The sequence below is a fragment of the Haemaphysalis longicornis genome, unplaced genomic scaffold, assembly GCF_048455015.1.
Source record: "Haemaphysalis longicornis isolate Haplotype H1 unplaced genomic scaffold, Haemaphysalis longicornis Haplotype H1 scaffold_3, whole genome shotgun sequence".
NCBI lineage: Eukaryota > Metazoa > Arthropoda > Arachnida > Ixodida > Ixodidae > Haemaphysalis > Haemaphysalis longicornis.
This window is the reverse complement of record NW_027526335.1, coordinates 63,935,471-63,958,458: the sequence shown is the minus strand read 5'-3', so window position 1 is coordinate 63,958,458 and position 22,988 is coordinate 63,935,471. Positions and strand designations below refer to the sequence as shown.

At 46.9% G+C, this 22,988-nt stretch overlaps 1 protein-coding gene across 1 annotated transcript in view; it reads left to right on the top strand.

The window, feature by feature from the left end:
* The window catches only part of LOC144174538 (cell adhesion molecule Dscam1-like), a 345,506-nt gene that overhangs the window by 294,466 nt on the left and 28,052 nt on the right, over positions 1–22,988 (top strand). The window contains exons 14-19 of the mRNA XM_077703291.1: positions 2,071–2,218; positions 5,565–5,713; positions 14,018–14,149; positions 14,488–14,658; positions 18,929–18,999; positions 20,669–20,921. Of these exons, the coding sequence (XP_077559417.1) occupies positions 2,071–2,218; positions 5,565–5,713; positions 14,018–14,149; positions 14,488–14,658; positions 18,929–18,999; positions 20,669–20,921 (924 nt within the window). The remainder of the gene's footprint in view (positions 1–2,070; positions 2,219–5,564; positions 5,714–14,017; positions 14,150–14,487; positions 14,659–18,928; positions 19,000–20,668; positions 20,922–22,988) is intronic.

The following is a 22,988-nucleotide window of genomic DNA, read 5'->3' as shown; positions in this document are numbered from 1 at the left end:
TGAGAACTTCTGATAATTCAATTTGCTGATAGTTGAAACCAAATCCTCGGGCCCCTTTGAGTTTCAATTATCGCGAGTCTGCTGTATTCCAATATGAAATAGAACATTTATTGTGGGAGAATTTTAATGCTACGTTTCCGCTAGTAATAAGAATAAGGGAACCTTGCAAATTAAATTTTCCGGCTCGCCAGGTTATAAATGAACGCAGTCGACAAATGATTCCTTGAAGCCAGAAGTTTCGGAATGACCGATTTTTCTGGCGTTTTCGGCAAGCCACCGAGGAACGCAATAAATATTTTTCCAGCCTCTTTTTTTTTAGAATGGTAGAGTGGGGAAAGGGGAAATGACACTGAAGAGTTGTAAGGCGCCAACGCAACAACAAATTCTTCTCTTCATTTTCCTAAGCTCGGCCTCGGGAACCCATAATTTTGCTATTTCCACGCCTTGTTAACAGCCGGCCTTAAAGCGTGGGCGCAGCCCACTTGGCAGATCACAAAATTACTACAGGAACAGTCACATTTTTGTCGAATAACTAATAAACCTGGCGGCAGAACGGTGTGTGTAAAGTGTTTGGTACTTCTGTTGCTTCTTTTACACGACATCTTCACAACGTCAAATAACAGATCGCGCCACTCGTCTTGTATAGTCGCCAAAATCTTTAACTAGCGTGCGCGAGCGGCGACTTTTCTGTGCCAAGTTGCAAAGACGTTGAGGGTAAGCGCATGCTCAGAAAGCGCGCTCAGCTGGGCCCGTTGTCTGCTAGGCTGTTCCTTGTTAAGAACGTCTTCTCATACAAGCGCGCTGCCAACGAACAGGCAGTGTAAGTAAGCGAATGATTTTGCTAGTATTTTATGTTTCGAAGATCAGCGTTGCAGCACACACGATTCATGACTGACCTTCCTACAGATGAAAGAAGCGTTTACGCCAGGAAGTAGCAAATCAATAATTTATGTTCTCCGGCTTCCTTCATGATTCCGCGTGTTCGGGATATCTTTAGATCTCCCTTGCTCAATTCGCTACAGCGTTTACCTTCGGAGCATAGAATGCGAGAAAAATATTTCGGTTACTCACGCTGCCTGTTTGTTTTCAGCGCGCTTGTTCTTAAGGAGGAACAGCGTAGCAGACGATGGGCCCAGCTGAGCGCGCTTTCTAGAGCATGCACTTAACCTCAACCTCTTTGCAACTTGGCCCCGTCATTTGGCGCTCACGCACAGAAAGGTCGTCGCTCCCGCGCGCTAGTTAAAGAATTGGGCGACTGTACGTACGTGCCCAACGTTCGCGTGCGCAGAAAGGTATTGATTGATTGTGGGGTTTAACACGCCGACGCTACACCAGGGCTATCATGAGCGCCGTAGTGGAGGACTCCGCAGTAATTTTGACCACCTGGGAATCTTTCGCGGCCGCCGAGATCTCCACACAGGGGAGTTTTCGGTTTTCGCCGCTATCAGGAAAGCAGCCGCCGCTTCGGGGTTGGAACCGGCGTCCGTGGGCTCAGCAGCACACCTCCTCAGCCACTGAGCCACAGAAAGAAAGGTCAAAACCACTTCTGCTTACGCCCAATAGTTCTGATCATGCAGCGGGAAACCTTGCGGTAATCGTGTTACCGGTGCCTAATTTGTGCGATAAAGATTCCGTAAAGTACTCGTTTTTATTCTGCAGAAGGAAGTAATTTAATGGTCACTAGCTTAAGTGGTTCCGTCAGTAATCTAACGTACTGCTGTGCACAAAGAATCCGATTCTATAGCCGGTCGTGGCAGCTGTGTTGCTAATGGAGTTACGCGACAACAGTTAATACCCTGCTTTGCATTGTCTCAGCGTAGTTTAGAATGCGGGGTTCTATAAATATTCCCTTTCTCCGCAGTTTAGTGCGCCTCTAAGAACAAACGTCGCAATCGACTATATGTTTATCATTTTTTTTCTGGAGGGTAATGTTCGACAAGTGTTTAGTCTACCATACCCAGACATCCGAATCGACTGAGAATGAGTAAAAATGAGGGCCAATCAGCGAAATATGTATTTCAATTCTTTAACTTGCCCTTTTTTTCTTTTTCCCCTCACACGTGCGTTTAGTGCCACCAAGCTTCCTGTCGAAATTCACCAGCCAGAACGTGAAGCGAGGACAAGAAACAGTGCTGCGTTGTGAGGCGACGGGCGATCCGGACCTGACCATTACTTGGGAAAAAGACAAGCACCTGTTGGACCTCACCGCAGAAAAAAGGTGGGCCACCCCCGTCTGCCATATTTCTATGCATGTGTGTGTGTGCGCGCGCGTCTGTTCTTGCATTAAGCCTCGTGGCATAGCCCTACACTCTTACTCATGCAGAATAACGTCCCATATACATACCAGATACCAGTGGCGTAGCCAGAAATATATTTGGGAGGTACTACCACGGGTAAAAACATACAATGGAAGAAGGCTTGCTCCCGAACAATACCTTCGTTATTCCTGTTTTCGTCATTGTTTCGGTTTTCTTTTTGATGTATTATGTGGTGCGTGGCAAAAAAAAAATGCTGAAAGAGCGGGGGTGGGTTTGCAGAGCTACGAAAATTTCAGGGTGTGTTCTGCCCCCCCCCCCCCCCCCTTCCCCCCCGCCTGTCTACGTCCCTGCCAAATACCGTGCCATTACAAATACCGTACCAAATGAATGGCGCGCAGTCTGAACTCTGTGATATAAGCGCTTCTTGTGGACATAATTTTTGTGGCGATATCGCATGTATACTATACACCCGGCGGCAAAAGAAGCGGGGCGCGCGAGCGCGTGGCAAAAATGAATCGGTGCGCCATCTGACGTTGCACTTCTGGTGTCGAGACACCGATGTGCGCGTGGTCGTGCAACCACACTCGCTATCCTGTCTTTACCTTCAGTTCAAGCAGCAAATCTGATCAAACTCAGCGTTTGGCGATAGGAGTCCCCTTCTTCGCTAACATGACTCGCTGGCACACGCATGAGGCGGCAAACGGCGAGGGTGAAGTGTGCGTTGCTCGCTCTGCCCCGATCCGGCAGATAGCATATCTTGCCCATCTCTGTGAGGACGCTGTGCCACATGTATTCCACTGCGTCTTTGTGTCTTCTTCCTAAACATGTAGTTGGTTTGTAACTAAAAACGAATACACAAAACAGAAACGAATTCAGGCTAGAAATGGTTTATTTTTAATAAAGTGTGATGGAAGGCTACCTTGCACACGTACTAAAGCAAGTATTGACGGGAGAAAAAAAACGCGAGCCGAGATCGGCGCTGTCGCGGGTTTGACAAAAAGGAACAAAAGAATTAATGGTTGCAATACTCGGTGAATTGACTGACACAGACACAGACCAAAATTTTCGTGTTCAGCCACCCCAACAAACGCTGCACCCCTGAAAACTAAGATATCAAAATCTTGTTGCAATGCATCCTTTGTCAGAACCAGGAAGATAGAGCAAAGCACGCTTCACCCTCTCCGTTTGCCGCGGAAGTCTGCACTAGAGAGGGGTGTTCAGCATAAGCTTTGCCGTTTGAAGCGAAAGAAAAGACAGAGTAGTATCTACGTTTTTTACTTCTTCGCCATTGGAGCGGCCATTTTATCAGTGAACTGTGCTAGCGCCCCTGTTATTGGCGCAGTCGACAGGAAGATGTAACTGCGCATGATCAACACAGCCCAGTACATTTTAGATGCGACGGCATCTCATTCACTCTCCTTGTCCCTCCATACAGCGTTGTCGTTGTCCGTCCACACCCCTCCCCCATTCTCCTCGCCACGCGAGCTGCGCTCTCCGCCGCTCACCCCCTCTCCTCTCCGATAGCGAACACTCTCTCGCGAGGGGCATTGGATTGGATTCGATTGTATTGGCTTGGCTTGGCTTGGTTTGGATAGGATTGGATTGCATTGGATTGGATTGAATTTGAATTGGATTGGATTGGATTAAAGTGGATTGTGTTGGATTGTGTTGCGTCATAGCCGCGCCACGTTGCGTCATAGCCGCGGCAGGGGGTTCACGGCACGTTTCACGCGATGGGAGAATCAACCTAACGGAAACAACAACGGAACCCCCTATGCGTCGCATCTACACAGGGGTTCCCGCGAGGGGAGGTGGGAGTAATTTTTAATCTCAGTAAAGATTAACGGTGAAAAGGTTTATATAGGGGTAGGACGCGCATGCGCACATCGGTATCTCGACACCAGAAGTGCAACGTCAGACGTCGCGGCGATGCATTTTGCCACGTGCTCGCGTAACCCGGCCTATTTTGCCGCCAGGTGCACGTAGGTAGGCAAAACGTTTAAGGCGAAAGCAAAAAGAAAGAAAGAATGATGGGCGCCCTCCTCAGTTTAGGTGGTTGCGAACTGTATTTTTGTGAAAAGTGCACACTTTTCGCCCATCGAGCAGGTTGTGCCTGATAAAACCATACCAAAATCAAGTTACTTAAAAATTGATTTACAAGTTGCTGTCAGATCTTTTCCCCTAGAGGTATTTACCTTTATACTTAGCGCTTTTCGCGATTCCTTTATCTCACTTCATTGTGAAAAGAAAAAAAAACACTGTCTCCATTATTTATTTTTATTGCCCACGCAATCCTCACTTAAAACCCGTAAGTAACGCTCGTTCTCGCGCATTTCGATACACCAAAGAAGCTAACTTCACAGGAGCACGTGGGAGTTGGTGCGTGGCGTTCAGGAAAAGATAGAACAGAGCAAGCATGCGTGGCCGGAAACGTTTCAACCAATGAAGTGAGGGGAAGAAAGGGGCTCAAAGGAAGCTCTACTCGAACGCACAGCAACTGAAAGAAGCACAGAGAGTGGTTGTACACGCCTTCTTCGAGAGATCTGAACGAACTGGCAGCGGGGGTGGCTAAGCCGACAGCTTTAAGGTAGGGATTTCCAATTGAGGCTGTTGACGTCATCGTTGAGCCGCTTGGGTCACTATTTTGGACAAAATTTTGCGTAATCTGTTGCAAGGCTGTGCTAAACGTTTCAGTTTATCCTCCCAACTGCGCTTCTTCCCTTTCTCTTTCCTTGATACTACACAGGCCAAGGCTAACCGCAGGCAGGGGAAGTATTGAGGGTGCACTTAATATTCTAGATGATATTTCAACCCGGGAATCTTGTTCAAATATTGAGCTGACTTGAAATATGTATTTGAAATCTACAGTGCCTTGGTGATGAAATGTGTCGTCAAAAAAGTAATTTCAATTACTGTCAGTGAAAAATTTCTATCACCCAATCAATATCAATCTCCTAAGAATAGGCATCTGTAATGACTCCACACGACAAAGAAATTCTGGTAGACCTGCGAACATATCCATTGAAGGTTACATACACTGGAGGGGGATTGGCCAAAGCTGTGCAAGCTAGTTAATAAGTTAACAGATTCGATGAAAAATTTCAGAGGATCATTTATTCATACAGTCAATCAATCGACCAATCAATCAATCAATCAATCAATCAATCAATCAATCAATCAATCAATCAATCAATCAATCAATCAATCAATCAATCAATAGTTCCACAGTTTCATTTAATCGTAACTTCTACTCACCACCCCATCACCCCGTGCGGTCGTTTCTCAATTTGTTTTCTTTCATTCCAGGTACACCCTGGTAGCTGACTCGTCTGCCGGAAAACTGACTTCATCGCTCACAATCTCATCAGCGGAACGAAGAGACGGAGCTCTTTACACATGCTTAGTGAGAAATGCCTACGGCTCGGACGAGACTAACATTCAACTTTTAGTTCAAGGTAAGGCCTCATTGTCGGCACTCAAAATAAACTGTTTTTTTTTTTTCGAACAACTCTCCAATATTTCGGAAAATAATGGTAGACAAATGCCTCAGAGCAACTTGTTTGTTATACACGAAATCATTCTACCCTTGCCCGATATTAGGTTTTATTTTATGGCGTTTTTTAGACCTTTGCTGACTGTGCAGGTTCCAAAGCCCTAGCTGCCTCGTGCTCTAGTAAAAGTGCGCTCGAACACGCCATAACAACTGCCGTTACTAAAGAAGCGTTTCCCTCTCCCCGTACACATGCCCCCATGCGCACACAAACGCACGCACGCATGCGCTCCCGCACAACTCCAGCTACTGAACTAGAACTATGCCAAGAGGTTCTCCCCAGTTATTCCAAGAAATTTATGTAGTAATGCGATTGATTCTCTACGCCAAACAATGCTTTAGATTTAACGCTTTCGTGGATACTAAATGTGCTGGTAAGTTTTTTCAATGGGCATAAGCTAAACGCGTTGTACGACAGAAGTAGGGGGACACTATCATTTTTAACATACCGACACAAAAGTGCCACCTTTGAACTAGACTTCAAAAGACTTAAGCTGGCGCGACGTCTCGCCACAAAGTCAGAGCAAAAAATGTGCATCCCCGACCCACGAGCCCTGTTTATCCAGAGAGAGAGAGAGAGAGAGAGAGAGAGAGAGAGAGAGAGAGAGAGAGAGAGAGAGAGAGAGAGAGAGAGAGAGAGAGAGAGAGAGAGAGGAGGCTTTTTATTAGAAGAAAAGCCGAGATGTTTGCCGGCATTTCGACACCGACATGCCACATGGCGGGGGAAGGGGGTAGGGAGGAAAGAATTGCCCGATAGATTACAGGGAAGAAGAAAGAGGAAGAAAGGAACGAAATGAAAGAAGAGGAAAAAATTAGAAAAAAAATGACGTTAAGTTTGTGTGAGCAGTGGGATTAAAAAGTCTGCTTTCTAAACTCTAAATCACTTCAATGACGCCAATCTCGTCGAGATAGCCGAACAACTTCGCCAGTTCTTTGCGTTGAGATGGTGGAAAAAGCCATAGACCAAGAAGTACTTCTAAGGTCATTGGTCCTAAGCTGAGGCGCCCTAATTTCTGCACAAGGCTGCACCTTGCGTGTATATATGCGGAGCACTCTAAAAGCAAATGCTCCAGATAGACACACGTGGGCGATTTGCGGGACTCGTCCCAGACCTCATCTTTGACAACATAAGTTGCTCCCATATAGATGCTTCCACGGAACGTTATGTAAAGAACGAGGCAGGTGTAGACATTTGGGTACCATGTTTTCAATGGCCCCAGGACGCGCATGTCAGTGCGCCGCACGCCTGTTTGGTGTCGTAGTGGATCAATAAATTGAATGACGAAAGCCGCCCTGACGCACCAAAATTTTCAGCATATCTGACAGTAAAGTAGGCATTCCCCACTGCAACGACGACACCATTTGATATGCATCCGTCGCTCACCAAGTCCGCAATACTTTCATTGACGTTTTGGCACCAGGAAAATGCTGCCGTCCGGCACAAGTATAGCGAAAAAAAGTGGCAGTGCAACGCCGGCACCTGCAGGGGGAAAAGCAGGCACAAAAAGAACGGAACTCCCGCTGACGCAGTTTCAGGCAGGGGGCGCCCGAGCACTGCGGGAACGGAAATTTGAATTGCATCGGTTGGTAGCATTGAGCGGATAACGGCGCCCCAGCCCATTATGTCGAATCACTGCTCTGCACTTCCGACAGCTTTCACATTGAGTGAAACCGCTTTAGTTTTTTTTTTTTTTTTTTTTTTTTTTACCTGCTTCAAACTTCGTCCCTTCCATGAGAAACGTTGTCCGCTCTGAGGCTTCCTTTTCATCTAAGATGGCGTTGCAGGGGAACGCCTCACGCCACAGTGCGCCCGCACGCATGGGATCGCAATCTGCACAATAGTGAGTGAGTGACGATTGCGCTGCGCTGCCGTCTAGAGACACCTGCGCCTCCAGTTGATTGTAACATTATCTCGGTTTTAAGGCTAAATCTTAAGTGGCCCATTGAACTAAAAAGCGGCGTCTGGCGTCCGTAACGGAAAACCCCTTTTTTTTCTAGCATGCGCATGAGGAGTTTTCTGCGTACACAGGGCCGCCGTTTTTTTTTTTTGTTTTGTTTTCGTGTGCCCATCCTTCATTTTAAGGCGGCTCGTTCGGAGGGGTTTCATTTCCCGAGACGTTTGACGGTGCAAACTTGAGCGAAAAGGATACCACCCCTACGCGAAAGCTTTCGAACATCCAAACAGCGTCAAAATTGCGTCAAAACCTTCGCCAAAAGTGCGTCCAACCTTTTATTGAAAGCGCGTTCAACTGATCGCCAAACCTTCAAAGACCCAAATCGCAAACGAAGAAAGAACCCATGCGACAATTTTTGGCGTACTAAGTAAGCGCATGTACGAACGATCGAAATGTATACCAACTCACGTGGTTTATAAGGTAGAGGTATGCTACCGTATTCCTTCTTCTTGATCGATGCATAACCGTTTCGACACAATCGAAGCGCGGTTTCACGCAGGCTCCGTGTGTCCGGAGAACCTGTCGAAGCTTTTCGGTCGACCAACCGGTCTATTGGAAAGGCATTAGTTTTTTGACAGGACGTCATCCACCTCACTACAAAAGCTTTCACTTTAAACGCCAGTGTCAGGAAACGGCGTCCCTAATTGAAAAACTGGCCCGTCACAAAACGTTGCACAGCGCCAGCTTAAACTCGGCAGGAGCGAGAGGGGCTCGTCCCCGCCAGTATCCCGCGCGCGCATGAAGAAAGGGGAAGAACAAGCGGCGAAATTCACCATCGTCGTCAACTCTTTCATTGCACAGCGGCATGAAAGAGCAGGGGCGCAACGCGCAAGAGACAAATCGAAGCTATTCGAAAGAGTTAACGCGCATCACAAATGAAAGCGCCACTAGTGGCCAGATTGCAAAGCCCGTTGACAATGCGAGGCGAAACAAGGCGTCCCAGGTGCTTAGCTAGACATTCATGCCTTCGCATTCCCAATACGTAAGAAGTGCTTAGGTGTCCTCGGTTTCTTTTCTCTCGGCAATGATGTATCATGCGGTCCGCATTCAATTTATTGCGGCTCAGCACTTAAATAATTATGAGGCTGCATGTTTTTAACACTATGGCGTCCCCACCTGAGGTTAAGCTAGGGAGTTCTTAATCAACAGTGCACTCAGGGGCCTCCCTCTCCTATTCGACTCCACCCAAGACATTAAACACGGCTTATCTGCAGACGATATTATCATCTGCTCGCACTAGGGCTCACCAGGAAAAATCGAGGATGGCTTGCAAACAGCAGCAGCCGTGGTCATATGATTACGCCGAGTCTGGATTCCCCCTCGATTGTGCGAGAAAGAAACCCCTTCCGGTCTTACAAACCATCACCATCCACATCGAGCGCCACACCGTCATTCTCTCTCTGCATCTCAAAATTCCCGTTATGACCTTTCAAGCCGACCGTGTAGACTGGTTGCTCATAAATAAGGTTAAACACAGCACCACTAACAAAACGAAGATAGCGTGAAGCAGGAACGCTTCGGATGTTCCAGGAATTCATAATATCCCCCCTCCCCCGCAAGGCGGAAACCAAGAAGTTATATGCTATGAACAGGAAAGCCCACAAATTGGTGCTCCGGATTCCCATCGATACAGCCAGCAATAAGCTAAAATAAATCGGCCTGCAGAACCCTACCGACGTGATCATAGAGCCCGTCGTTCGGGTCGAAGTTTAGTCACTTGTACTTGAAGGATTCTCCTATTCTTTCTGAGGTTCACAACGTTTTTACAGAGCCAGCCTTACGAAAAGTCTCTTTCATGTGATCAGCAGACAGCTTTTCATCACACCACTCCCCCGCGACATGGACCCCGAGCATCACACAGGGGACAGAGAAGCTAGATCTAGGGCTACCTGTGAACGCCGCAGGAAGGAGTTAACCAGCGCGTACACAGCCGCAGATTCCTGTCCCGACATGGAAGGAGTCCCGGCTGTAGTCATACAACAAAATGAAGTTGCCACCAGGGGCCCAATTCTCTAAAACGACGGGGCGTCGCTTTGAAACGACGGGGTAGCGCCATGCAAATGTATGTGTTCTGGGGTAGTGGCCGTCGTTTTAACAAAGCTGTGCAAGCAGTGTGGGCCGCAGAAAAGCACTGTGGCAAGGGCGCGAAGCGACACCCACTGCCCCCCATCGTTTCACTTGTTGCTTCGCGCCCTTGCCACACTGCTTTTCTGCGGCTCACGTCCTTGCACAGCTTTGTTAAAGCGACGGCCCCAACCCCAGAACACACGCATTTGCATGGCGCTACCCCGTCGTTTCAAAGCGATGCCCGTTTTTTAGAGAATTTGGCCCCAGGGTAACCTTACCACGACATAACCCCTTGCGAGCTAAGGAAATGACCGTCGCTATGGTCATCACACAAATTCAGCCACAGTCATCATTGCCGACTCGCAGCAAGCGTGTCGCAACTTGTCTCGTGAGGACGAATCGATTGCACAACTTCTAACATCATCTCCCAATGCCCGCTGGACAGACCTATCAGGATAATAGGGCCATCCACCCGCTCAGCCGTCACGGGAAACGCAACCGCTTATTTCTTGGCCCTAGACCGATACCGCTGGGTTATGGGAAGCGAGAGGGCCAGGCCGATCCAATTGGTTACATATCGAGGGATCATTTAGGGCTATTGATTAGGTGGAATCTCCTACCGTTTGAACGTTTTATTTGAACGTTTTCTCTTGTCTTACTTTCGATAAGAATCTTGGAGGAGAGCAGACAGTAACTTTGAAAAGGCTGTAGATAATGTTGCGTCACTGCTGCTCTCTGGAAAACTTCTACGACAGATGTACGGTGCAGCTGGATAATTTCAAAAATGAACGAATCGGTTGCAAACGGCAAGTAATGGTTGCTCAATTCCATGCACTAGACACATATAATGACTGAGGCACCACCTTGAAGAATCGAAAGGAACTAACTGTTAGCTTATGGCAGCCGAATCGATAAGACAATGTAATTCACGAGACTCGGCTTTTTAGAGAACGTCGAATGTTGCAACAAGGACACACATAAACAACTCCGCATTTCCACAAGCAAGGTGATTGAATGGAATTAATACTACGCTATCGCGTCAAATAGAGTCGTTTTTTGGCGTAGAGGATGGCCGGTCCGTGTACCTTTAGGGGAAGAGTTCTGCACAAAGTGGTACATTATCGCGGGCAATCACGTCCTGCAAGTACATGCCCCTTTGCGTAACGTCAAACCCTCCGGACTGACTTAAGTGCATCTGTGTGGCTAAACTCTCTTTGGACAGTTTGGCTCACTCCCGTTCAAAGAGAACTAAAGGATATTTAACGGGGGTGATAGAGGAATATAAGCAGGAATAGGTTCGTTAGCACTTTAACGCGCAGCACAGGTGGGGGAACCTAGATTAATCCGTGAGCGTACCCTGAAGCCTAGCATGACGTTACATACTCACAAAGTAGCACATGCCCGCAAAGGTGTAATGGTCAGCGCATTACATGCAGGAATTTATGCTGTCTGATGCACCCGCGTGAAAGAGAACAAGCAAGATCCATTTGCACCTGCTTAATGACGCAAATGAACCAAATGGGGCTTGATTGCGAGCCTACAATGAATCTGCATCAGATCAGCCCATTAGCTTCCTGATGTGTTTTTTTAACGGCAATGCAACACAGCTCCCGCAAGACTTGAAGATATGCATCGCTGCACCCCCGAATTTCAGTCGTTGAAATTACTAAGAATCGTATCGTGCATCATCAGCGAAAGGTTATAATGTGGCTGGGCGTATCATTACGGCGCACCTGTCGCTTTTGCAACTTCTGTGAAATTTGGGAATTCGAAAACACAAAGATAACGCGAATGCACGTCGGTGTTAAGGGTGTAATTATCTAAGTGCACTCTAATGAATTTTTGTATTTGCCGCGAGCAAAACTGTTGCAACTATTTTGAGAGCCGGAGCGGAGCGCAGTATGCGCTGCAAAATCAATCGAAATGCCCTCTTGCGTGACAACTGTTCTGATCGTTCTGAACCGCGTTCTCTAAGAAGGCTTAGGAAAATTCGGCTTTTGGTGATTGAATTCAGAAACAACGATGGACATTTTATAGTTATTGATGGCAAATGTTTGGCAAGCGCTCTGTGAGGCGGTGCAACAAAAATAGATGCACATTATCCTCAACCACCACCCCCCTTGCCTGACAGTTTCATCTTGGCGCCGTTACATCGTGCTGTCCCACGGCAATTTTTTTCTCCAATTGGCTGCCTTTACTGAAATGAACGCTATACCAGCAAAACATTCAGCAAAGCGAGCATGTGTGGTAGTTTTTTGATAACTGCGTTGGAGGCCAGCTTTGACCGCGTTTTTGTTGCTTCAAACCTCGCTAGCCTGCAAACCTTCACAAAGCGTGCATGGGTGCTGAGTTTCAGAACTAGCCTAACGAATCTGCATTTCGCCTTCGCCACTGTTTTTCAAATACGCTTGCCTTTGACACACGATGAGTGTGCATACGCCGTATTTTTTGTAAAAAAATCGCCATCATCATCACCCTACTCAGGTCCACTGGAGGACGAAGGTTTCTCGCATGCGTTACTCTGGTTTACAGTTTACCCCCAAATTTCCGTATTTTCTCATTCCATCGTGTTACTGGCCTTCCCCTTCTTCTAGGCCCATCTCTTGATATCCACTCTGTTGCCCTAATTGTCCACCGGTTCTCGGTTCCTCTCACTACATGGCCAGCTCAACTCCACTTCTTTTTCTTTATTCGAGTTAAGATGTCTTCTGCCGTAGTTTGTTTATTTATTCGGACTATGACATCTTCTACTATAGTTTGTTCTCTGATTTATGTAGCTCGTTTCCTGTCCCTGAGTGCTATTCGTAACATTATTCGTTCTATGGCCCGTAGAGCCGACCTAAGTTTGCTTTGTAGTTGTTGAGTAAGGCGCCAAGTTTCAGCTCCGTATGTATCCCCGGCAGTATGCGCTAATTGTAGATTTTTCTTTTGAGTGACAGAGGTAGCTTACTTTTCATTATTTGGGAGTGCTTGTCGAGTGCTCCCTAACCCATACCCATTCTGCGCCAAATTTCTCTCTCGTAGTTGGGGTCAGCACTAATTATCTGTCCGAGGTAGTTATACTCTGTTACTTCTTCTAACGTTTTGTTTCTTTAGCTGAAGATGACGTTCTTGGCATGCGTATTCATCATTACTTAAGATTTATTCATATTTATTTTTAGCCCCACGGCCATTCTTTCTGATTGTAGCTCCTCAAGCAATGTTTGCATGTGTTCTGCACTCTTATTCAGCACGACCATGTGGAGGAGGAGGAGGAATGCTTTTAATGATGCAGAGAAGTCAGCCTGGCAGCGAGCTTGGCTTGCTACTCCACATGAACATGAGATGTGCGAAAGTGAAAGGAAACGAAGACACAAAAACTCATACAGACACTACAAAAGCAAACAAGCACACAAATGTCTTCCGCAAACTTCAAATGGCTCAAGCAGTCCCCGTTTATCATTAATCCTATATTTTCCCTGTAAAGCTTTCCAACTACCCCCTCCAGGCATATGTGAAAAGTTTTGGAAAGATGGTATCTACCTGTCTTACTCCCATTCGTATCGGGAATTTATCGCTTTTCTTGTGAATGGTTATCATGCCCGTGCATTCCTCATATATGTCTTGTAGAAGTCCTCTCTAGGTCTCCTCTATTCCCTGGTATTTTAGTGCTTGAAGCACGGCTGCGGTGAGTACGGGATCAAACGTTTTCTCATAATCTAGAAATGCCACGGGAAAAGGTTTAGTATATTCTGCGGGTTTTTTGACCCCTTGATGAACGACATGGATGTGATTTATGGCTGAGTACCCTTTCCTAAATCTGGTCTGCTTTCTTGGTTGTTGGGAACCCAGGCTGTTACCTATGCGGCTAACTATAACTTTGGTAAGCAGCTTGTGAACAAGTGAGAGTAGGCTGATGGGGCTGTAATTCTTGAGGTCATTGGGATCTTCGTTCTTATGAATGAGATTAATGTTGGCGTTTTTTAGGCTATGGGAACTTTTTGAGTATTCAAGCATTCCGAAAATAGTACAGCAAGCTTTTCCAGTACAATATCTCCTCCCTCCTTCAAAAGAACCGTGGATATTTTGTAAATAAAGCAACATAGAATTACAAGGCATCGAGGACGACGGCTTTTTTTTCTGTCTCCCCTTTTGGTGGGAAATGTCAAAACAGTCCCGTCACGAACACTTATTTTCTTTTCCTACAGAGCCGCCATCTTCGCCCACTGATGTTCGAGCCATCAAGATTTCCAGCCGGACCATAGAAATAACATGGTCGCCGTCATACAACGGAAACAGCCCTATACGTAAATACCACGTCCACTTCACAAACACAACCAGTAAGTTTTCTTGCCCGCATTCTTTCAGGCCTTGTCGTTTTAAGAAAGCATCTTAGGGTTTTAGAGGACGTGCGAAGTATCAGTAGCCCCGGGCGCTTTTTTGTTTAACAAAGCTAAAAGCGTTTGCTAAAAGCACTTTCAGATTCATGTAAACAGCGGGGTTGCTGTAAACACTTACATTTCGAATTTAATCGTGCAGCGATAAGCAACAAACACACAAAAAAAGGAGTTTTTGCAAGCGATGTGTTTGTTCTATTAAAAGACTCCCATTAGCCCAGGAAAGCGTGGCCGGTGGAGCGCTTTCAGCCATTCCCTGATGGTGCTTTCTCTCCAAACAGGTTGGGACACCGGAGGCGCCACGTCGCACCTCTCAGTGCCTGGCGCCGAGAATAGGGCCATTGTTTACAAGCTCCTGCCCATGACAACCTACCGGATAAAAGTCGTCGCTGAAAATGCGCTGGGACACAGCCCTCCCAGCGACACGTTGGAAGTGACCACGAGCGAAGAAGGTACGCGGCAAACTCATTGGAGCGTTAATACAGTACTTAGATCTTTTTACAGAAAAAGTCATCTCCCGTCACCCGTGAGGAATTTTTTTTCTAAACTTGAAAGTATTATGGTAACAACAATATTTGTTTTTTTTTTGTTGGTTTCGCCACAATAAGAGTGGCCAAGACGTTTTTATTTTTTAGTTTTACAACGGGCCTCTCACGGACAGCTGCTGGTCTGGGAGCTTTGATAATGGGAAAATTCGCATAAAACCTGACGGCCTATGCGAACACGGAGAGTAAATAGATCGTTGTTTTTTTTAAAACAAAACTAGCTGTTTTGCTTCACTCAGCGACATTTTATGCGAAACCTTCCACTTAAAAACTTTTCCTGATTTTTATGTTGTTGTCCTCTTTATTGTAAAGAAATGAAAAGTGTCTTTGGAAAGATTGGATCAACGCGCGTCGAATATTCCAGTTGAACCACGTAAAAAAAGGGTTTATTCTTCTGATGCAAGAAGCTGTCCTCGCAAACAGCATGAAATTATTTACACATTTTACACATTTTGCACGTTTTTTTCTAAGTCATGAACCAACTAGCATGGCAACATGTCTTTTTAAACTCCTACTGTTGTTTGTGCACCATTGCCGAAACGACACTGAACAGCTGTAAATTGTCCCAGAAAGCGCAAACCGCATTGGAAAGGCCGATCGTATAAACATGCGCACGTACAAGAACTTCCATCGGCCAGATTCGGCCACGATGTAAAGTAACCTGATGCACTACCTGTTAAGCAGTATGTGTTCATGAGAACTAAAAATTGTCAATGCAATAGTTATATAACCTAATAACCTTACATAGCGTCCACACACCTGAAATCACGTTCACTACCGATTGAGGAGTATGTGTTTATGTGATGTCACTGCCATAGCTCATGTAACGGCACACAACGGACACATGCCTGCAATAATGTCCCAGGTTCATCCCACATCCACACAAGGTACAAAATTCCCCCGCACCTCCCCGAAGGGAATCGTGCAGAAATGCGAATGCATTGGGTGCACCGATGAGTGTGTTGCGAGTAATGGCGTAATTAATGACGAGAGTGTGAACGTAATCATTTATTCATCAGCACCTGTTTGTGTTATCGTTGTACCTGACGGCCACAATCACTGCCTTGTGATCGCTAAAGTGCACGGTCAAAGGGTCTTTGAGAAGCATACGCGCGTCACAGTTTCGCGTAAAGACCAGATCAATGCAACTCCCGTGAATGGTAGTGGGGCACGTGTCGAAGCCGGCAGAAAGGCAATGCATAGAGTGCCTGGTCTGCATGTACTCGACCAGCCACTCGCCACTCTTCTTGCGCACGTCAACGTTGAAGTCGCCAACCAAGACCAGCACCTGTTTGTGTTATCGTTGTACCTGACGGCCACAATCACTGCCTTGTGATCGCTAAAGTGCACGGTCAAAGGGTCTTTGAGAAGCATACGCGCGTCACAGTTTCGCGCAAAGACCAGATCAATGCAACTCCCGTGAATGGTAGTGGGGCACGTGTCGAAGCCGGCAGAGAGACAATGCATAGAGTGCCTGGTCTGCATGTACTCGACCAGCCACTCGCCACTCTTCTTGCGCACGTCAACGTTGAAGTTGCCAACCAAGACCAGCACCTGTTTGTGTTATCGTTGTACCTGACGGCCACAATCACTGCCTTGTGATCGCTAAAGTGCACGGTCAAAGGGTCTTTGAGAAGCATACGCGCGTCACAGTTTCGCGTAAAGACCAGATCAATGCAACTCCCGTGAATGGTAGTGGGGCACGTGTCGAAGCCGGCAGAGAGACAATGCATAGAGTGCCTGGTCTGCATGTACTCGACCAGCCACTCGCCACTCTTCTTGCGCACGTCAACGTTGAAGTCGCCAACCAAGACTATGGGGTCAGAGGGTTTGGAGCGCACGCGCACACTTTCCATAGCCGCGTCCAGCTGCGCGGCAACGGCGTCTCGAGCGAGGTTGGGCGCGAGGTACACGGTCACCACAAAGACTCCGTCTCCGGTGTAGGCAAGGGTGTACAAGTCCTTGTACGGAGACTTGTCTCGAACGGGAGACGTGGCAACGGCGTGCGATATCAAGTTCCCATACACGTTAGACACGAGACTAACACCGCAGTACTCGCCGTCCTTGCCGCTTCGAGCAAACTAGTACAGCTCGCTTCAAGCGCATGCGTTCGGCATTGAGCGCGGAGAGATAACACCTGCGGGCGCACGCCGACGGAGCACTACAACCCCCGACTAAGAAATGCATTCGCATTTACGACGACGACGACGACGAAGGCAGAACTACGAGGCGCGCGCTCACGTGCGCTCGCGCTGGAGGAATGCAGGCGCACGCCGCTCGATGGACGCAAGACAACCCCCGACTAATAAATGCATTCGCATTTAAAAAAGTTGGTCGCGTATCTACTCCTTTCGTTGCAAATGCCGACAAACGACGATAGTCTTTGTCGACATTTGCCACGTAAGTGCCTACCTTCACTTTCCCACTCACCGCTCATGTTGTTCCTCTTGCGTCGCGCTCCTCCCAAGGTAAGCACGCCAAATGTTTGCTCCAGTCATTTTAAATTTACCGCGTTCCACTGTTACAGACCGGGTGACTCGATGCTAGCGCTGCCGTACGGTGGAGACGCGTGTGAATCGAGGCGCCCTACTTCAACGTTTATAGAACCGCGTTGCCCTAGTCCACGTGCGTTCCAAGCACAACGCGGAACCTATCTAGTGGTTCGTAACTGTTTGCCGCTTGATTTCTTAAAATGTCACCAGAAGCTATAGTGGCGCGGGCGACAGTGTTAATTTTTTTCTGCAGTCGATTTATAGTATTTCACTTCGCAAAAATCAAGCATCCATGAATTTTTTTATAGAGTAACACTGTAAATATTCCTTGCGTATTAATTTTCTGTCTGATATTTGCGTAATGTCTTGTTCTTGTTCAACAATGCCGACAAGTATGAACATATAAACTGGACTTGGACGTTAAAATTTGGCTGTGAGTTTATAAGACTTTACGCAGCCTTCGCTTCACTTAGGCCGGGTGGCTGAATCGAGTCATAGACAGACAGACAGACATACATACAGACAGACCAAAATTATTGGGTTTAAGTGGCCCAAGAAAGACTATCATCTGTAAAACAAACACACCAAGAGAAGCTTCGGCTGAACTATGAGTCTTACCGATGGAGGGAAGAATAATCCATGGGTAAACCAATTAGCTTTGAAGCACCGGACAGGCGGCGCCCTCTCTCGTAAATAAGAGGAGACACTGCCGCAACTCGTCTCTTGTTTCCCACCGCAGAGGGCGTAGACTCCACTTGCATGCTAAGCTTTTTTCGTGTTTTTTTTGTTGTTGTTGTTGTTGTTGGGGCTTCTTCTTCAACCCAAGTAATTTTGGGCCCAGCTTCTTACTGAAGCAGTCCATGGTATTGAATCTCCTTGCGATGTTGCCTTCATTACCGAACGGATTATTTAACCAAAAATCTTTTTCAAGCAGGTTCAAAAACTCACATGTGCTTCTGGAAGCTACTCCATCTTGAGCCATTTGGTTCGTCATCCGCACGCTTGAGTACACATTCCTGCATCGGTTGGTATTTATCAACACGTTCTGTACCTCCCAGTCTGTGAGGGCATCATCAGAAAGAGCTCATTTTCATAACGTAGCACATTGCCGAATTCCTTATCGTTGTTGTTGTGGTTGTTGTTGTTGTTCTTCTTCTTCTTCTTCTTCTTCTTCTTCTTCTTCTTCGAGACGGAGGAAGGGAGGGAGGGAAATGTGGAGGGAAGGGAAGAAGGAGAAATTCTACTGCAACACAGGAGACAGCGCCGACTAACAACGAAAATTTATTGAGGAAACAAGTCATTTTTAAGAATTTATAAGAAAGGCCAATCTTTCACGCCTACGCACAATAAACGCGCCTTACATTAGAATCATAAAAGACTCATAAAAAGCAGGTTAACGACAGCTGTCATGCCTGGACATATGAGGCACTTTTTTCGGATGATCCTAAATCGTCAAGAGCTGCTCGCTCTTGATAAAGGCTGCATACAGACGGCGTGTCCGGAGCTTGTGTGTGTCTGCATCCGCGCCAGTGCCTGCAGGCGTGTTCGCGTGGGCGCGCGTGCGGCATTTGCTCACACCGAATTGCAAACTTACCGTTTTTACGGTAAAAAACAATAAATACCAACATTGAAGGGACATAAACGGGTTGTCGCGCGGGTTGACTCAGACGCGTACTTTTTTACAGCCCCCGGTGGACCACCACTGCACGTGAAAGTAGAAGCGACTGGTTCTCAATCTCTGAAGGTGTCGTGGGAGGTACGTCGCCATGTTCCACTTGTTTTTGAAATCTTTGATAAATGGGAAGTGACTAGCTTCGATATTTTAAGAAACCAAATCTTCTCCGTTTAATGACGACGATGGTTGAAACGAAGTTTTCTTGCGTGCGAAACTCAGATGGCAAAGTGCCATAGTCAAAGCCGCTGCAATCAAGTCGAAGCTTCAGCAATCAAAGTGCGAACTGCCTGAGAGTCAAAGTCCAAACTCTAATGGCAAATGAATCCCTCACGCGAAAGCTAAGCGCACCCTCTTCGCTCTCCCCCCCCCCCCCCCCCCCCCCCCCCCCACCCATTGTCGTCGTCTGAAGTGAAGCGCCAAATTCTCTTTAAAATCCATGCTGCTTCGACGGTGTGGGAATTGTGCTTTAAGATAAACTTCGGCTGTATAACGCGAAGGACCCAGCTTCGATTCAGAACACGGGAAGCGTTTTTTGTGGGTGTCATCGACTCATCATCATCACCACCATGTGTCCTCCTACTGTGTAAAGTTGGCTTTCCTGCAGTGCGTTTTAGGTAACGACACCGCCATCAGTGAGACCCAGAAAGCATCGATTCAATAAATTCTGTGACCGAGCTGTGTGTCTACCAACCGTCTACTACACAGATGCCTTGTATAAGTACAAAACACGAACGGGTGACACAGGAACACATGCAGAAAAAAATATATAGTAAAACAGATAATGTCGGTCATACAATGTTGCAGAAATTACGATGAGCCTGTCGGCTACGTTTGTGGGATAGAATAGGAATGCAGCCATGTGTAGTTTTTCCAAGTGCTCATGATGGGCTAATATCGAAATCACGTCTCTGGCGCAAAGCTTTTGGCCATTGCGGCAACTACAACATTACGCTCTCCTTCCTGTCTACCACGTTGTAGTGTTAAAACGGAGTATGTGGGGATACAGCACTTTTTTGCAAAATTTTTCTACAGAAGGAACAGATATGTAAAGAGACCTATTCAGCAATTTCGGCTCCCACAGGAAGCGGAGCACTCTCGGTCCCCGCCTGGAAACTTGTTCATTTCAGAGGTCAGTTTCGAACATGGGCGGCCGGCCAGTACTACTATTTACAAAATATATTGGCACGAATAGCGACATGACCGTTAGAGAACGCGGAACAAGACAACAAGATTATGATGAGGCGAACTTGTGCCCACTCTGCCGGCGTCAACAGAACACTGCGCCTCCGCGATCCAAAGCCGCTGCTCTTCCATTACCTTCTACCATCACACTGCGCTTATCCTCGTCACTGGTCGCAAATGCGCATGCCCCTGCGTGCCGTGAGCTATGCTCTCCTTGTTGTCGCCACTCCCCAGAGCAGGATCTCTCGAGGGATATCGGATGACAGGGCTGTTCCGGTGGCTGCTGGCACTCCACAGTTTCAGCGAACAAGGCGCTGTGTCAGAGCGCGTGGCAGTAGTGCTGCAAGTTTAGAAGACATGACATGACCACCTGCTTTAAATTCCAGGCCACCAAAGAGAAAATTCTGCAAACAGGCATTTCTTTCAACTGGCAACGCGATTGCTTGACCACACTGCGTATAGTAGGCATCTTGCTCGAGGGCCGTACTATTTGACAACGAAAACTACAGCGGACACAAATGGGTGACGTGATTGTATTGTTGACATTCTGCCTTACTTTCTCGCCTAGCCCCCTCGCAAGGAGTTGCAGCACGGCAAGATACAGGGTTACTACATCGGCTACAAGGAGGAGGACCGCGACGACTCCGAGTTCCAGTACAAGAACGTGGAGGCTCTCGAGGCGGCCGGCTCTCGCCGCCATCACATGAGTCACCTCACAAACCTGAAGCGAAAGACTACCTACGTAGTCAAGGTGCAGGCCTACAACAGCGAAGGCGCCGGACCCATGTCCGACGACATCAGTGCCACCACGCTTGAAGCCGGTGAGCTTCGCTAGTAGTAGTGTGTATTGACTATGAACATAGTTTTGCGCAGGGAATGTTTACGGCTATAGTCCTGCGCTCTATGCGCTGTGGTACAAAGTGGCCAGCCTTCAGCGCTGTCGGCTACTGCGGTACTTTCTCGTGTGCGTGAAAAAGCGTACTTGAAGATCTCATTGCCGTTCCCGGCCGTTATCACTTTTGACACAACAAACATTCCCTCCGTGCACCCACTACACACAGCATGGTTTTAGAAGCATGCGTCACTTACCGCTTCTTTTCAAACTGACCATAAAGGCTCGCAACGACAGCTTTCCGCACGAGTTAGCCACACGTCAATGCGGTCACTTATTCTCTCCGCATTCGCTAGTCGCCACAAGAGAAGTAGAACTATCCCCCGGGGCTACGAAACATGCGCCGTCTGCCGCCTGCGTGGTAAAATCAACCCTCCCGGTGAGAGGCATGACGTAATTATTAGAGTTACTTGATGTTTGGGAGCTCCGTGTTGCTATCACGCGCCGGTATTGGAATACGAAAACGTATCAATACATTTCCTTTACCGTGACGCGCTACGATAGCGTATTGCTATCTAACCTTTACGGTGACGCGCTTGACGTGTTGCATTGGCCACCCACATGGATGAGGACGGTTACGGTGGCAGTATACAAAGAAACAATAAATGGTACGATCAAGAAAGATCCCATGTTCAAAATTTTTTGGGTATGATCTTTCGTGGTAGTATGCTGCTTGTCGGCGCTTTCTTGCGGTGGAAAACTAGCCGGAATGTAAATTACGCTTCACGTAAAGTATTCCTCAGGGGTCCGTTTTCTCCCAATTAGAAAGAACGAACTTATTATTTATTTATTTATTTATTTATTTATTTATTTATTTATTTATTTATTTATTTATTTATTTATTTATTTATTTATTTATTTATTTATTTATTTATTTAGACCGGCGTCCAGCGGCTTGTGGACTGGACAACGCCGCTGCAACCCGCCACGACACGGCATACGCTGCTTTCTCTGTGGGAGAGTTCGCGTGCTCCTCAGGCGTCAACCGCCGAATGTAACCTTTAATCCCCCCAATGCCGACCGACGTGTCCACCTTCTGTAATAAAGTTTTTTATGTTATGTTATGTTATGTTATGTTATGTTATGTTATGTTATGTTATGTTATTTATTTATTTATTGCGAGTGCTCACCAACAACGCTGCGCCTTCTCCAGTGATGCACTGTGTACATGAAGAATAATTGTCATAATCTTCTACCGCGACCGCCCTTGCACGCCACCGTGAAGCTGAAAACCTTGGAGGAGGTTGGCAGGCTTCTATACTAAGATAAATGTTTGAAGCTCTTCCGATACCATGAAACTAGTTCAGGCAACAAGACCTCTGCTACGTATTGGAGTAGCGCAAGCGGCTTAGTGCCCGCAATATTGGTGACAGAAGCGCGGCCCCATTTTACTTGCGCTCTATTACTGCAGGATTTGTACTTTAGATATAGAACTTAAAGAAGTACATGGCCGCCAGTTCGAAATGAGCTACGGGCAGGATTTTAGCACGTTTCTTTACAATGAACGTGCTGAACGGGACGTATCTATGATCATTGTCACCTGTCATCCACAAAAATGGTCATTGGTTCAGTAAATCCTGTATTATAAAATGACAATCCTTTTCTCACGTCAGCTTTTCCTTTTTAAAACGGCTAGTTTTTCTCACTGTTATAACCATTGAGTACCGCCGTAATCCTATAAGAAACAGCTTTTTAAAATTTTCCACAAGATAGGCAATGAACTTATGGGTCAGACAGGAGGCTCATGTACAAAATGCAACAAGCACTAGTCTGAAACAACAACGCAATCGACTAAATTCCTTTAATTCAGATCCAGATGAACCGGTGATGATAAGGTGTGTAGCGAGGCTTCAATAATAATGTAATGACAATCACGCATTATTATAACGGTGAATCGCAACGTATGTGCACGCACTTGCTAACTAGCTCAAGCGAACTCTTCCTGAGGGGCATCTTTATCACATCTCAACAGCTGAGAACAGCGGGCGTGCCTCTT